This window comes from Ochotona princeps, chromosome 22 (assembly GCF_030435755.1).
Source record: "Ochotona princeps isolate mOchPri1 chromosome 22, mOchPri1.hap1, whole genome shotgun sequence".
Classification (NCBI taxonomy): domain Eukaryota; kingdom Metazoa; phylum Chordata; class Mammalia; order Lagomorpha; family Ochotonidae; genus Ochotona; species Ochotona princeps.
Genome location: NC_080853.1, coordinates 31,243,973 through 31,258,127, shown reverse-complemented (window position 1 = coordinate 31,258,127; position 14,155 = coordinate 31,243,973). Strand labels below are relative to the sequence as shown.

The following is a 14,155-nucleotide window of genomic DNA, read 5'->3' as shown; positions in this document are numbered from 1 at the left end:
GTTCATTCATTTCTCCAACATGAGTAACAGTCACCTGAGGGGACCTCACCCGAACATCTTCTGACTCGAAGTCTGCCACCAGTCTTGTAAAATCCCCCATCCCAGGTCCAGAATTTCCTCTCTTCTCTCCCAGTTTTCCCATCCCAGCCTTAAGCCTTTTGTGGTGCTCTTTAATAATCCGTTTTACCCTGGGGCACAGTTGCTGTGGAATGCTTTAACATAAAGCTGTGGATGTGTGAATCACGTCCTAGCCGAAGCATGAAGCTACCTTTTCTTCAGGGTGCCACATGCAGGTGCGTGACTCCACATAGTACCTACTTGAGGGCAGCGGGGCATGACTTAGCAAAGATGCACATGCCCGAGAGGGCTTGCTGCAGGAGACAGGCCATGCTGGCAAGCCAGTGTTCCTCTCATGGCAGAGTGGATGCTTTGCTGCTCTGCCTTCACGTTGTCCCCCTTAACATACATGTCCGCTGATGTAAGCATTGTGCTCAGGTGGTCTCTGTGTGTGTCTAAGATAGGAGAAAGGGGAGATGAGGAAAAGATGTGACCAAGCGTAAGTCTGCTGTTTCAGTACTTCCCCATCACCCTATCTATCCTCAGATGATCCGGGGAGTGGGACTCATGAGCAGCCAGTTCGATAGCAACTGCAGTCATTTTATGTAGTGGAAGTCCAGCCAATCCCCTTTCTAGATAAAGGAGCCATTACATGCATTAAGCAAACATTCATTTGTTTGGAGTGCAGCCGGAGTAGTCTGGCCCAGACTGTCAGACTGTCCAGTTTGTGACCTAGGGGAATGCACATAGACCCTCTGCTAACCTGGAGGTGACACCTGTGCCTCACTTCCTTTCTTGCCTGTGGGTTTTCACTTGGTCTTCCTGGCTGTCCAGGTATGGCTGGGAGTGGGCATTTTCTTGCGTTTCCTTGGTTCTTGGAGCCGGCTTCACTGAACGTGGTGTGGGGTGTCGTGACCGCACTGTACACAGTCTACCTTTCGTCCATCAAACCTGACTCACAGAAGAAAAGCCCCATAAGCACAGGGAGAAAGTTTGTGTGGATGGACCTCAGCTTTATTTTTGTCACACTATTTTTAGTTCTAGCCTTATAGGGCGTTTATAACCAAATTTTAACAATCCTTGTTTCCATGTATGTCTTTCACATATTTTCTAGCTCAGTCATCATTGAACCCTGCATGTGAAGCGAAATTCTTGAATTACTAAAACAACAGTAGAAGGCAAGCCTGACTTTCTGTTGAGTGAACAGTGCCAAGACACCCACTGTAAAGGGAGAGCTCTGTGTTCCACAGGGCATCTTGAAAAGCAGGAGAGGGGAGAACTCAGATTGATGAAGTCCATTGAGAGTTTTCCTCAGTGTTTGAGGTATTTCCTTGGGAGGAAGAGTTTTACCCCCACTACCCTTCAGAGCAGCTGAAAACTTTATGCTTTTAACTCAGGAAGATTCTCAGAGATCGGCAAAGAGGGCATCAGCCAGCAACCAGTGAAAAGGTGCAGGTGACCTGGGCAGCCCAGTCTGCGGCCGTCCTTGGGAATTGAGCTAGGATTTTCGGCCTGTACTGGTTGGTTCTGCATTGAAACCAAGAAACAGATTTCTGCAGGATTTTCCCCTCTTTTCCTATATTAGGTTGCATTTTCCTGGTAATCTAGGCAACGACACACAGAATATCTTCGTGTTCTATGGTTGGGCTTTTAAGTTTTTGTTTTCCTTTTTATAAATAGTATCAATATATAAAAGTTGACATATTTAGAGTCAACTTTTTTTTTAGAGTATGTTGATTGAAACTGAATTAAAACCATGTGTTTCTGTTCTGTAATAAGTATTAATCTACAGAGGTAAGATCGATTAAACGGTTTTCCTTGTTAGTAGAGATTTTGGATACAGTCTTTACAAGAGCAAGCAAGCATTTACAGTGTCATCAGCAAGAGCAGGGAAGTTGACTGATGTCCAGTCCTCTGCGGACCCTCTTCCTCACTACTCTTTCTTCTTTCATAGATTTACAAGCCTGCCATCAGGAACTGCCAGATAAGGAAATTTAGATTAAGAGCTAGAAAGAGACAGAGTTCTTCCCTCTGCTGGTTCACGCCTCAGATGGCTGCAGCAGCCAGGGCTGGACCAGGCAGAAGCCAGGAGCAAGGAGTATCCGTCAGGTCTCCCACATGGGTGGCAAAATCCCCAATGCCTGGACCATCTTTTTCTGCCATTCACGGGTCACAGGGAGCTGGATCAGAAACGGAGCAGCCAGGACAAGAGCAGGTACCCAGAAGGATACCTGGTGTCACAGACCGTGGCTTCACTCACTATCCTACAATGCTGGCCTGAGGATTAGGACTTTTTAAACTAAGGTGAAAATGTGAGATTATTATATCAAAATCACTCTTTCTGGCTCCTCTTGAACTATCGGAGGGTCTTGGCACGCTGGATCTGCATATTTGACCGCAGTCATTGGGCTGTGAGATGGGCCCCAGGCCATTTGCTGGATACTGTACACCCCTTCTCCTCTGCAACCTGCCATGTACTGGGGGTGCCTGCAAGGATCATCGCTTGGGGCCCTTGCCGCCCAGTCAGCGTTGGCTGCACTTGCTTCTTTGCTTTTGGTCACAGCAGTCGCTGGTACTTACCCAGAAACATCCTCTGCCTTGCTAATCGCACCGCCTCCTCACTCTGACACATGGACGCATTTCTGTGGTCCTTTTAGAAATGTGAAACTGAGGCAGAAAGAACAGAAATCAATTTCCCAGATTTTACAGTGAGCCAACCTCCTGGTTTCCAATACATCTCAGCAACAAATTTAAAACTGCCCGCTTGTCCACGAGCCCACGGAGCATTCCTGTCAGCATTCATAGCCAAATGAGCATTCAAACGCAATAAACTGTTCATTGTTGATTTTTTAGTATGTTCTGTGCTAACTTTTTTGCATCACATTGAATTAGAAATTTATATCCAACTTTTTTGCGTGTTTGTTTGCTTTAGGAAATCTGTTTACTGTTAAAAGAAACCATTGATTCAAGAATTAAGGAATACTTGGAAGTTCGTAAACAACACAAGCCATCAAGTACTGAATTCACAAGATCCAATCCCTTGTCCTTAAAAGGTAGGCACAGAGCACTTTGATTTTACACAAAGAAAATGAAATTTCTGCTTTGTAGATATGGCAACCGTGCTGGACTCCAATTGTCATGTTAGTTGAGTGATACATTTAAAAATATGTTGTAATGAAAATACTTTGTTTGAGTAAAGAAAATTAACCAGAGAGCCCCAAAGGGCTTTTAATGGTAGGGAAAATAAATAAAAATAGCAAATAAAACATTCCAAAGGAAACTGAATTCTTTAAAGGATTTTCCTGACTTGTAATCTTACAAATGGACTTATGTTAATGCAGACTAAAATTGATTTGGGGCCTTGGACTTTTAAAAAATGTTTTCAAATATGCCAGCCTAATTCAGAGTTTCTCAAATGAGGTCACTCTAATCCCCTTGGGATGTTTGATAACATCTACAAGCAGTTTGGGTTGTGCTAACTAGCATAAGATGGAACAGTGTTGGGGTACCTCCTACCAAGAAAAAATTCACAAGCCCACCCACCAACTTGAAGGGCAATCTGGTTGAGGTCCTTATGCTGTCCGCTGTCTGCATGGATAGCAGCCACTGTAAGTTATAGGTGAGGATGCTGGGAGTGAGCCAGGTGCACCTCATCTTCCAGAGGACAGAGGCCATCCTGTGTACTCAGTATCCCTTTTGTCCTGTGGCCATGCCCAGTCCCAGGCCAGGTTCAATGACATGTTGCACAAAACTGGGCGCGAAGCAGCAGAAGCTGAACCCAGGCCTAACTCTTCTCACTGCCACCCCAGTGTTCTATCTCCTCTGCCAGTGTTGGGGTTTTCAGTTCTTCAAAGTGTAGGGCAGCATTTCACACCGCTGTTACGTGAACGCAGGCAGCCCAGGTAGCTCTCAGAAGGTAGTGTCTGGGCTCCTGTGAACCGGATCACACCAGCACAACACTGTGTGTGCAGAGCCCCCTCTGAGGGAGTCCAAGATCCCCTGTGCACACTGCTGGAGATGAGGCAGGCAGAACAAAGTTAACCCAAAGTGGAAGCCTTGAGCAAAAGGAATTTTCAGTCCAAACAATTTTGTATTATGTCGTACTTTCTACTTTGTCTCCCATTAGTATAATGGGTCTTGGGGGTGGGGGGGAAGCAAAAACCATAGGAATACAAGCCTTTTGTATCCCAGAACATCTGGCTGGCCCCCCTTCCTGTTGGGAGAAGGACTGGGGCCAGTGCCCCGCTCATCAGTGTGGCAGGCAGTGCACTTGCTCAGTGGCAGTACTCTCCATCCCCAGGGTGACGGGTGACGCTGCTGACCTGGTCCAAAGTTGTCCCTACCTGCAGTGTGGTAGATGCTAGTTGGCTTACTCAGTAACGATTCTCAGCCTCACTGCTGAGTAGAGCATGCTAAATAATCCATTTCCCACACTTTCTCACCGGAAGGAGATTTAGTCTGGTCCCAAAATGAAAAATTAGAGCCTTTCTTGGACTTACATGGGAAGGAAATTTTATTTTTAAAGAGAAAATTATCTTACTGTGATTATGTGCCTATTTTGTGAACCATATTTCTCACCTAAAATACTTAAGAAATCTTCTCACACACCTCAGCATTTTCAAAAAGCTTTTTTTGAAGATTTATTTATTTTTATTGGAAAGGCAACATTACGGAGGGAAGGAGAGACAGAAAGATCTTCCATCCTCTGGTTCACTCCTCAAGTGGCCACAACAGCCAGAGCTGAGCCAGTCCGAAGCCAGGAGCCAGGAGCTTCCTCCAGGTCTCCCATGCAGGTGCAGGGTCCAGAGGCTTTGGGACGTCCTTGACTGCTTTCCCAGGCCACAAGCAGGGAGCTGGATGGGAAATGGAGCAGCTGGGACATGAGAGAGCCCGACATGTGCAAGGCAGGGATTTTTAGCCATTAGACTACTGCATCAAGCCCAAAACTTTCATTGTAATAAAATAGACATAACAAAATCTGCTGTTAGTCATGTCCAGGGATAGACGTTTAGTAACACTGAGCACTGAAGCATTCGTCACCGCCACCTGGATGGGAAGTGCAGTAACCGGACTCCAACCAGCACCCCTGCAGGCTGCCAGGGTCACCTGTGGCAGCTTTACTGTTATGCCATAGCACCAGCCCTGGCCATTAGTGATGTCTGTTTTAAGAAATAAAACAAATATGTCTTCTGTGCATTTTTTAATTGGACTGTTTGTTCTTACTTTCTTGTTTAAAGACTTCATTTTTTTTAAGATTTATTTATTTTTATTACAAAGTCAGATATACAGAGAGGAGGAGAGACAGAGAGGAAGATCATTCGTCCAATGATTCACTCCCCAAGTGGCCACAACGGCCGGTGCTGCACCAGTCCGAAGCCAGGAGCCAGGAACTTCCTCCAGGTCTCCCAGGCCAGTGTAGGATCCCAAGGTTTTGGGCCATCCATGACTTCTTTCCCAGGCCACAAGCAGGGAGCTGGATGGGAAGTGGAGCTGCCGGGATTAGAACTGGCACCCATATGGGATCCCAATGCATTCAAGGCGAGGACTTTAGCCACTAGGCCACTGCGCTGGGCCCAAGACTTCATTTTTTTTAGTAGTAATCTCTTTGTCAGTTGATCTGAAAGCCTCTTCTTCCATTCTGTGTGGTGTTTTTACTCTCATGGTAGGTCTCCTGACACACAACAGAGATTAGTTTTAACATAGCCAATTTATGTGGGTTTTTTCTTTCATTGCCTGTTTTTCCTGTCATATGAAAGAAATAATTGCTAAATACAATGTCATGAGTCTTTCCCCATTTTTTAGAATTGCATAGAATTAGCCCTTACATTTAGATATTTGATCCATTTTGAGTTAATTTTTATATATGGTTTACGAGTCTGGTTTTATTCTTTTGTCCTGGATAGTCCGATGTCCCAGTAGCATTGTCTGAACAGCATGTCCTTTTCTCCAAGGTGTAGTCACGGCACTCAGTGAAAGTCATTGAAATGGCAATTTTTTCAGAGATCTTTTTCTGCTTTACTCATTGTGTGTCTGTCATTATACCAGTGGTGCACTGCTTTGATTACCAGAACTTCGCAGCAGGTCTTCAAATCACAAGTCTGTGCTTTCTAATTTTTCTGTTGTTTTTCAAGATTATTTTGACTCTTTGGGGGTCCACATTGCTGCTTTGCATAATGTGCCATTGAATGTCTGTACTCTAAATTTATTGGTGGAATATTTTTAGATTGCATATAATAGTTTCACTGTGAACATTCCAATTATATATATATATATATTATATGCACATACTTTAAGTTCTTCATGATATTTCTAGATCATGTTTTTTTTTCTAGTTTGTGATTGATCTTTAAGGATCACGATAATATATACCATATATGACATCATTCTTCTCAGCTTGTCATTTGCTTTTCACTTGGCTCGTTTTCCAGCCAAGGAGAAGCCCTCTTTGCCCCGGGCAGTCTCCAGTGGTCATTAGTGGAAGGAATGCTGGGATTCCATGTAGTGAAAAAAAAAAAAAAAAGAGCATAGTCATTTGCCAGAGGAAACAGTCCGTTGTAGCATTGGATAGGAGATGCGTTCCGTACATCTCCTCACGAGTAAACCTGGTGTGAAGACTTCATCTTCCCTCGCCTCCCTGCTTCTGTGTCATGATGTTCAGTTCTTTGGTGCCACCCACCAGTCCATGCTGCTGCCTCAGCCTTGACACAGGGACAAGCACAGCAGTCCCCTGACTGGCTTCGTGTGCACCTGCTCTGGCCGGAGGCGCACCACCTTCCATCCATACTTCATCTCACCTGGTGTCCCTTTACCTGGAGCCCTTCAGCATCATCCCCTGAAGATGCGTGTGTCTGCTCCTTGGACCACTCGCTCCTCCTTCCTTAGTCTAGCCACAGCGGATCTGAGTCCTTTCTTCTGAAGCCATTCTTCTGGTCAAAGTGTACTCCCTGGGGAAGCTTATCCTGTCAGTGTACCCCTCTGTCACGAGCCCCCAGGAACCATGGACCTTCGTTCACATCACTGACCAACACTGTCTTCTCCACAAATGTGTCAGACCTGCAAGGACACAGTGGCCCTTTATTCTCTCCTCTGTCTGGCATGGAGCTCGGTTCCTGGCTAGCTGCAGGTGCTTAAAAACAGGTGACATTCCAAAGGGATCATGTTTTTCCCTGTCCTGGGAAGATCAAGGATTGCCGTATGTGCCGTATCGCCTCCTATTTCCTATGATCCCATGTCCTTTATGCCACTGTGCTTTTACATTTATAAAGGTCTTGCTTTGCCTGGCACACTTCTGTCTGATTGGTAAGACACACTTTAAATATTAATTCTCCATAGTCTTCCTCAGTTTCACTTTTTCTCTGTTCCCAAGTTACTTCATGCTTTTCCAGGCTTTATCGCGTTGTATTGTAACTGTTTCATTATCGGTTTTCCTGCCCTTCTCACTTCCCTTAGGGATGAGGATTGACTCTTTGTGGCAAGTCATGTTTGAACTTTTGTTGTCTGCATCGCCTTGCTGTGTAACGGACAACCCAGTGAATGTTTGCCCTTACAGCACACGACAGTTTCTGAAAGATAGGGACACTGTTCACCCTCTACCAGCCTGCTTTTCATAGATGACCAGGGACCATGATGCTCTAGGCCGTGCAGACCAAGACACCTGCAAGGACAAGGTTTTCACACACAATGGCATACCACTGTCATATACAGCAATGGCATCACTGGCAATACACACTGAAAGCATCTTTTATCTATTCCTTGGTGTTAAATACCCGTATCGGACTGCCTGTTCTCAGCCACTCTCCAAGCCTTCCTTAAATTTTTTTCTTTAGTTTTATCAAAAGCTTGATTTATTTTTGTTGAGAGGCAGATTTACAGAGAGAAGAGGCAGGGAGAAAGATCTTTCATCTACTGTTTCACTCCTCGAATGGCCACATGACTGGAGCTGAGCTTATCCAAAACTAGGGGCTTCCTCCAGATGTCCCACATTAGATTCAGGGGCACAAGGACCTGAGCCATCTTTCATTACTGTCCCAGGTCATAAGCAGGAAGCTGGATTAGAAGTGGAGTAGCAGGGACTCAAACTGGCTCCCATACTTAATGCCAGCACTAGCAGGTGGAAAATCAGCTTGTTGAGTCACTGCAGCAGTCCCAGATGTCTCGTATTTGATTGGCAGCTTCAAGGCCATCAGCCACAGGACTGAGCCTATTTCCTCCGCAGTAAGTGCTGTTAGCATGTACGCGGTTCGGATGAACTTGGGTTATGATTGGTGGGAACTGGGTATCTTCTCACATTCAAATGTATTTCTTACCTTTTTTCTGTCTCCAGATCCCTAGAACTGTCATGGGCCTTAGCTCTGATAGAAGTACTTGAGTACAGTCCCACATGAGCTGATGTCTCCAGCCCGGTGACATTGCTAATTATCCTAGCGCTCTTAGTCTTTTTTATGCTTTTGTTTTCCTCATTAAAAACACAACATAAATGACCTTGACATTGTTTTTCTCGACCATTGCACACGAATAGATACAAAGATCCTTTATAGTAATGTTTCTAAATAGTTCAGTACATGTATTTGCCAATAGCACCATTCCTTCTATGGGTTTTTAACTTTTTATTTCTGTACCTTTCATTTTATTTGAAATACTGATGGGGGTCAGGCATTGTGTATTGGTGGGTTATGCTCCTGCTGGCGATGTCTTCACCCCATTGTGGAGTACTGGCCTGAGTCCCAGCTGCTCCACTTCTGATTCCTCATAGTGCTCTTGAGTTTATCAATGGATGATGGGCCTGCCAGCACTGGGCCCCTGTTGGCCATGTGCGACACCTAGATGGAGATCCTGCTCCTGACTTCAGCCTGGCCAACCTCCTCCTATTGCAGGGAATGAACCAGCAGATGAAATATCTGTGTCCATCTCTCTGTCACATTTGCCTTTCAAATCAATAACTAAATAATGCTTTGTTTAAAAATAATTGAGAAACAGGTGGAGATATTCTATACATTCTGTCATTCACCAAATACCCTCAAAAGCCAGAGCTGGACCAGAGGAAAGTCAGGAGCTCAGAATTCCATCTGAATCTCCTGTGTGAGTAGCAGGGAAGAAGACTTGCTAGCCATCAGTCACCCTGCATCAGAAGAGGAATAGTGAGAACGCCAACCAGGCACTTTGTTCCAGGTGGGATGCAGGGTCTCAGTGACTCAACTGCTGCGTCAGATGTCCACTTCCTCCTTCATTTCAAAGGTCACCTAAAAATGGATTTAGCAAGAATGATATGAACGTTTCTAAAAGGTGTAACTGTCATCCATTCTACCTCATGAATAACTTACCTCTCAGCTTTGCCAATACCGAGTGTCACTGATGCTTTTACTTTTACCCTAATGGGTCCAAAATCAAAAAAAAGTATTGTATGCATTTTTCTAGTTTTATGTGTTTACCAACTAAACTACATATTTACAGTTTGGGTTTATATTGGGTTGTTTGCCTTTTTTCTTCTCATTGTTTCCTTGCTTCTCCTATTGTTATTTCCTTGGCCAACTCTTTTAGTCAGCTCGTGAAATTTTGCTTAAGTCTTGATTTTCCTTCCAGTTCAGCCACACCTCTGCTCTCAAAGAGGCCTTTTGAAAACTAAAAAGTCATAGTTCCCAGCTTGAATACCTTGATGGTCTGGAATCATGGTTGCCTAATATCCTTTGATTGGTGTCATCTGTGCTTGAGATGGCCACATGGGTCTGACTTTAGAGTGGAGAGGAGCTGGTGACATTAACTAGCTCCTAAGATCTCGGGGTGGGTCAGCAAGTCCCATTCTGACACTGACAGCCACGCTCTGGGCATAGCTTTCATCCATGCAGCAAGCCCACTGCCAGTGGAATGCTCGTGACCAGCGATCAGAAGCCTTGCCAGTCTCAGGCCCTCTACATCCTGTAGATCTGACTGCCTGGAGCATGGCCACAGACTCAGACCCGTGCTGAGGCCACTGCGAGGCAGATTGTGTCTCATGGCTGTTAGAAACCAGCCAAAGATGCACAGTGTTTGATTATTTACCTTGACAAGGTGAGCTTTTTTTTTTTTTTTTATGTGTGCAGTTATTAGAACGTATGGGGCTAGTTAAAACTCGGGTTGGGCCCGGCGCAGTGGCCTAGCAGCTAAAGTCCTCACCTTAACCACACTGGGATCCCATATGGGCACCAGTTCTAATCCCGGCAGCCCCACTTACTATCCAGCTCCCTGCTTGTGGCCTGGGAAAGCAGTGGAAGATGGCCCAAAGCCTTGGGTTCCTGCACCCGTGTGGGAGACCTGGAGGAAGTTGCTGGCTCCCTGTTTCAGATCGGCACAGCACCAGCCATTGCGGCCACTAGGAGAGTGAATCATTGGACAGATGATCTTCCTCTCTGTCTCTTCTTCTCTTTGTATATCTGACTTTGCAATAAAAATAAATCTTTAAAAAAAGAAAAACCTCTGGGGTGAATGGACACAGTTTGCACATTTCCACTAACATTTTTACTTTGGACTTCCTATTTCATGAACTTTCAAGCAGTAACCACAAGCTGTTGCCTAACAATACAGCTTTGCCAACCACAAAGGGTATGCACTCATCATTTCTTCTCAATGGCATGACCCAGAGACTCACATCCTGGCTCCAGGCAAGGATTTCCCCCTAGTCAACTCACATGTTTGTTAATTTGTCAACTAGAAGTTGACTAAAAGTTAAATGAAATAAAAGGTTGGGGCAGATGTCAGGCCTAGCATGAAGTCACCAGTTGAGATAACTACACTCCATGTCGGAATGCCTGAGTTGGAGTTTCATTTCTACTCAATCTTAGCTTCCTACTAACGCTCATCAGGTCAGAGCGCACGTTGGATCTTTTGGATTAAGAATTTAGCCTATTCTACAAGGTCCTGCTTCTCAGTTACATCCTCACTGAGTTTTAATAGACTTTTTCCACCCGTGTATGGCCACATGCACTTGAATATTACTTAATTGTACATGTGTACTGCCTTATTTTGTTCCCTGAAAAAGTGAGTTGCTTTGTAAGAAGCACTGTGATGGTGATGGTGAAAGGTGCTTTCCCACAGTCCAAGAAAGATGTGGCTGGGAGAAATACAGCTCATCTAAATCCAGAATAAGGGCCCGTTTTAGTTCAAAGTACTGCCTCTTGTATGAGAAGAGGTCTGGTAAAATCTACCACCATCACTGGCCCATCTCCCTTTGATATGAGAGATGATGAGAAGACTCAAGACAGCTGCTGCTGGCAAATTGGGTGCTTGGTGGATCTCAGCCGTGTCCCTGAGGCCAAGCAGGACGTCATCCTTGCCCTGTGAACACACTGCTCACGAGCCCATCACGCATGGACTCAGTCAGGCCAACACTCCTGAGCTAAGTCATCCTGTCCAGCTGATTACAAGAACTCCTGAATAGTACCTTTGGGAAACCATTCATTTACAAAACAAATATTTCTTACTCTAACTTTTCTTTATGAACAGCCATTTTGAGTCCCTGACCATCTTTCCATAGAGTTAACCACTGTCAGTGCATTAGTGTATATTCATAGCTCAGGATCTCTCTCCCTGTGGAACAGATGACTGAAAATACACCGGTCAACATTCTTCCTAATGACACACTTTCCTATTTCATCCATCAAGTGAAGGTATATCATGTGCAATTCACCTCTGGATGATACCGTTGTACTGGACAGAACCATCAGTTGACCAATCATAAATTTCTATCTACTGGTCATTCAAGGTTCACTCTCTTGATTTACTTACAAACTTAACCATTGAAGGCTGTGTTTATTCCTCGGTGAGAAGAGGGGCTTGGTGTAAAATCCTGGCTTTCCTTTGGATTAGCTTTTCAAACACCCTAGACCACTGGGCATCCAGAAACTTTGTTTTGAAAAGTTTTGTCTGTTATTGCTTGATATGCCAGTGTCTTAACATGATATCCAAAATATGTGCCACTTACTGTCCAGCCAGCTTTGCCATAATGCCTTCAGTGTAGTAAGCATGAACAATATCCTTCAAGACAGTGAGAGACTAAAGGAGCCTGGGGCCTGAATGGTGTTGCTGAAGCAGAATAGTAACAATGATGAGACTGTGAAACTATACAGCTGTCTGCCAGCAGATAGGATCTGTGTCTGTGCTTGTGGGCCTCTGGGAAAGCAAAAGGAACAGATGTTTCCAGCTCTGGAGTGCTGATGCTCAGTGCTACAGTGCTGGGCTCTGGAAGAACACTGCCTCCTGAAACTCAGATTAATCACTGTCCTTGTTCGAGACCCATCTATCTTCTTCTTAGAACAAAAGGGTGTATTAAATAAGAATATGTGAAAAATATTCCTGGATAGCCCTTCATTCCATAAAGTAAAAATAAATAAATAAATAAATAAAGCCCTTTTATTCCATAGTGCTTTTGGCTTACAATTTTGATGGGGAAGGAGAGCTCTAGAGTTTGATCTGGTCCTTCATGAACTTAATACCATTCACTCCAAGACAGAGTGCCAGTGTGGATTCCCTCGCTTGCAGAGAACATCTATCCCAATTACACACTCAGGTACTGAGAAGACAACCAGAGGAAGTCCTCCTAGAACGGCTGTGCCTCTGTAAGATGAATTTAAATCAGATTTCTATTTATCACCCGCTGGCAAAACACAGCGGCAATCAGGAACCCTAAGGATGATCTCATAGCAAATTTCTAATCACCCTTACAAGTTTTCATATTTTCTGTTTGTCATTGCACAAACATCCTTCATAAACCGCTGCAGGTCCCTGGAGAAGGATTTATAGGATGGCCTTGCAGTGTAACTTAAGAGATGCCTGACTCTGCGGTCAAAAAGATAATGCATCTGTGACCTGATTCAAATCTGTGAAGTGGCTGAGAGGCCTTCCAGATGACTCATGTCAGGCCCCTATTCATCAGATCTTGATTTTTTTCCCATCACACAGTGTGTTGGTCTGCTAGAGCAACCACAGTCACCACAGATTTAGGGACTTAGCCAGCATTGATCATCTCACAGTCTGGGGATCAGAAGTCTGAGCTCAAGGTATCCATAGAGTTGGTTTCTCTTTTCTTTGGTAAGAATTGTTTATTTGTGAGTATGGAAGGTAGAGTAAGGGAGAAAAAGAGAGAATCTCCAATGCTGTCTGGTTCACTCATGAAATAGATACAACATCTGGTGCTGGAGCAGGCCAGTGAGGAGCCAGGAATTCCATCCTGGTCTCCCACTTGGGTGGCATATCCTTAAGTGCTTTGGCCATCGTCAGCTGCTTTCTTGGGGTGGGGTGGAGGGGAGAGTGTCATCCGGAAGCTGGATCACAAGGAGAGGTAGCTGAGACTTAAACCAGTACTCTGACATGAGATACAGGCATCAACCCCAAGCAGTGGCTTCGTCCACTGTGCCGTGACTCCTGCCCCAGAGTTGGTTTCTTCTGAGGCCTCTCTCACTAGCTTGTAGAAGTTTTCATGTACATACCTGCATCTCTTCTTGTAAAGATATTGGTCATGCTGGACTAGGACCCATCCCAATGGCCTTGTTTTAACTTAATCACATGTTTCAAGACCTGATCCTCAAATACAGTTATGTTTTGAGGCTTTAGAAATTAGTGTGAAATTTAAGGGAATACAGTAACCTACACGTTTAAGTAGGACCTAGGTTTGCTCTCCATCTTATTTGGAATTGTGATAATTAAGAAGACATAAACCGGACGCATGCATTGGTCAAACCATTTGAAGGGTTTCTAACATGATTACCCCTGGTGGATCGTGGCCCTCCAGCGCACCAACTGGCTTGTCTTGCAGTGAGTTTTAATTGACTGCAAATTTCCAGTTACTTGGTCACTAGGTAACTTGCCTCCCTTTGGATTTCGTTGGACCACAGATATATCCTGTCTCATGGAGCTATTCTACCCACAGCAAGGTCTCACTTGATCAGAGTTGCCCCTCCCAGGAGCAGCCTTTGTAGCAGCGTTGATTGATTCCCACAGCTTTGGATGGGGGGTTTCAGGAAGCTTGAGGGGGGTGGCGTTCCTTGGCATGTGCTGCCCTCCCGACACAGACCAACGTGCCTATATTCTGCTCCCTTGGCATCTGCAGCAGGCTGTGCTTGCCCAGAGT

General features: G+C 44.8%; 1 protein-coding gene across 4 annotated transcripts in view; it reads left to right on the top strand.

Moving 5' to 3' along the window:
- Window positions 1–14,155, top strand: part of SLX4IP (SLX4 interacting protein) — a 181,680-nt gene that overhangs the window by 106,596 nt on the left and 60,929 nt on the right. For all 4 annotated transcript variants that reach the window (XR_009247469.1, XM_058679703.1, XM_058679704.1 and 1 more), the window contains exon 4: window positions 2,990–3,110. Coding sequence is in view for 3 of the 4 variants with exons in the window: in XM_058679703.1 (XP_058535686.1) it covers window positions 2,990–3,110 (121 nt within the window). In the remaining variant the exon portion in view is untranslated. The remainder of the gene's footprint in view (window positions 1–2,989; window positions 3,111–14,155) is intronic.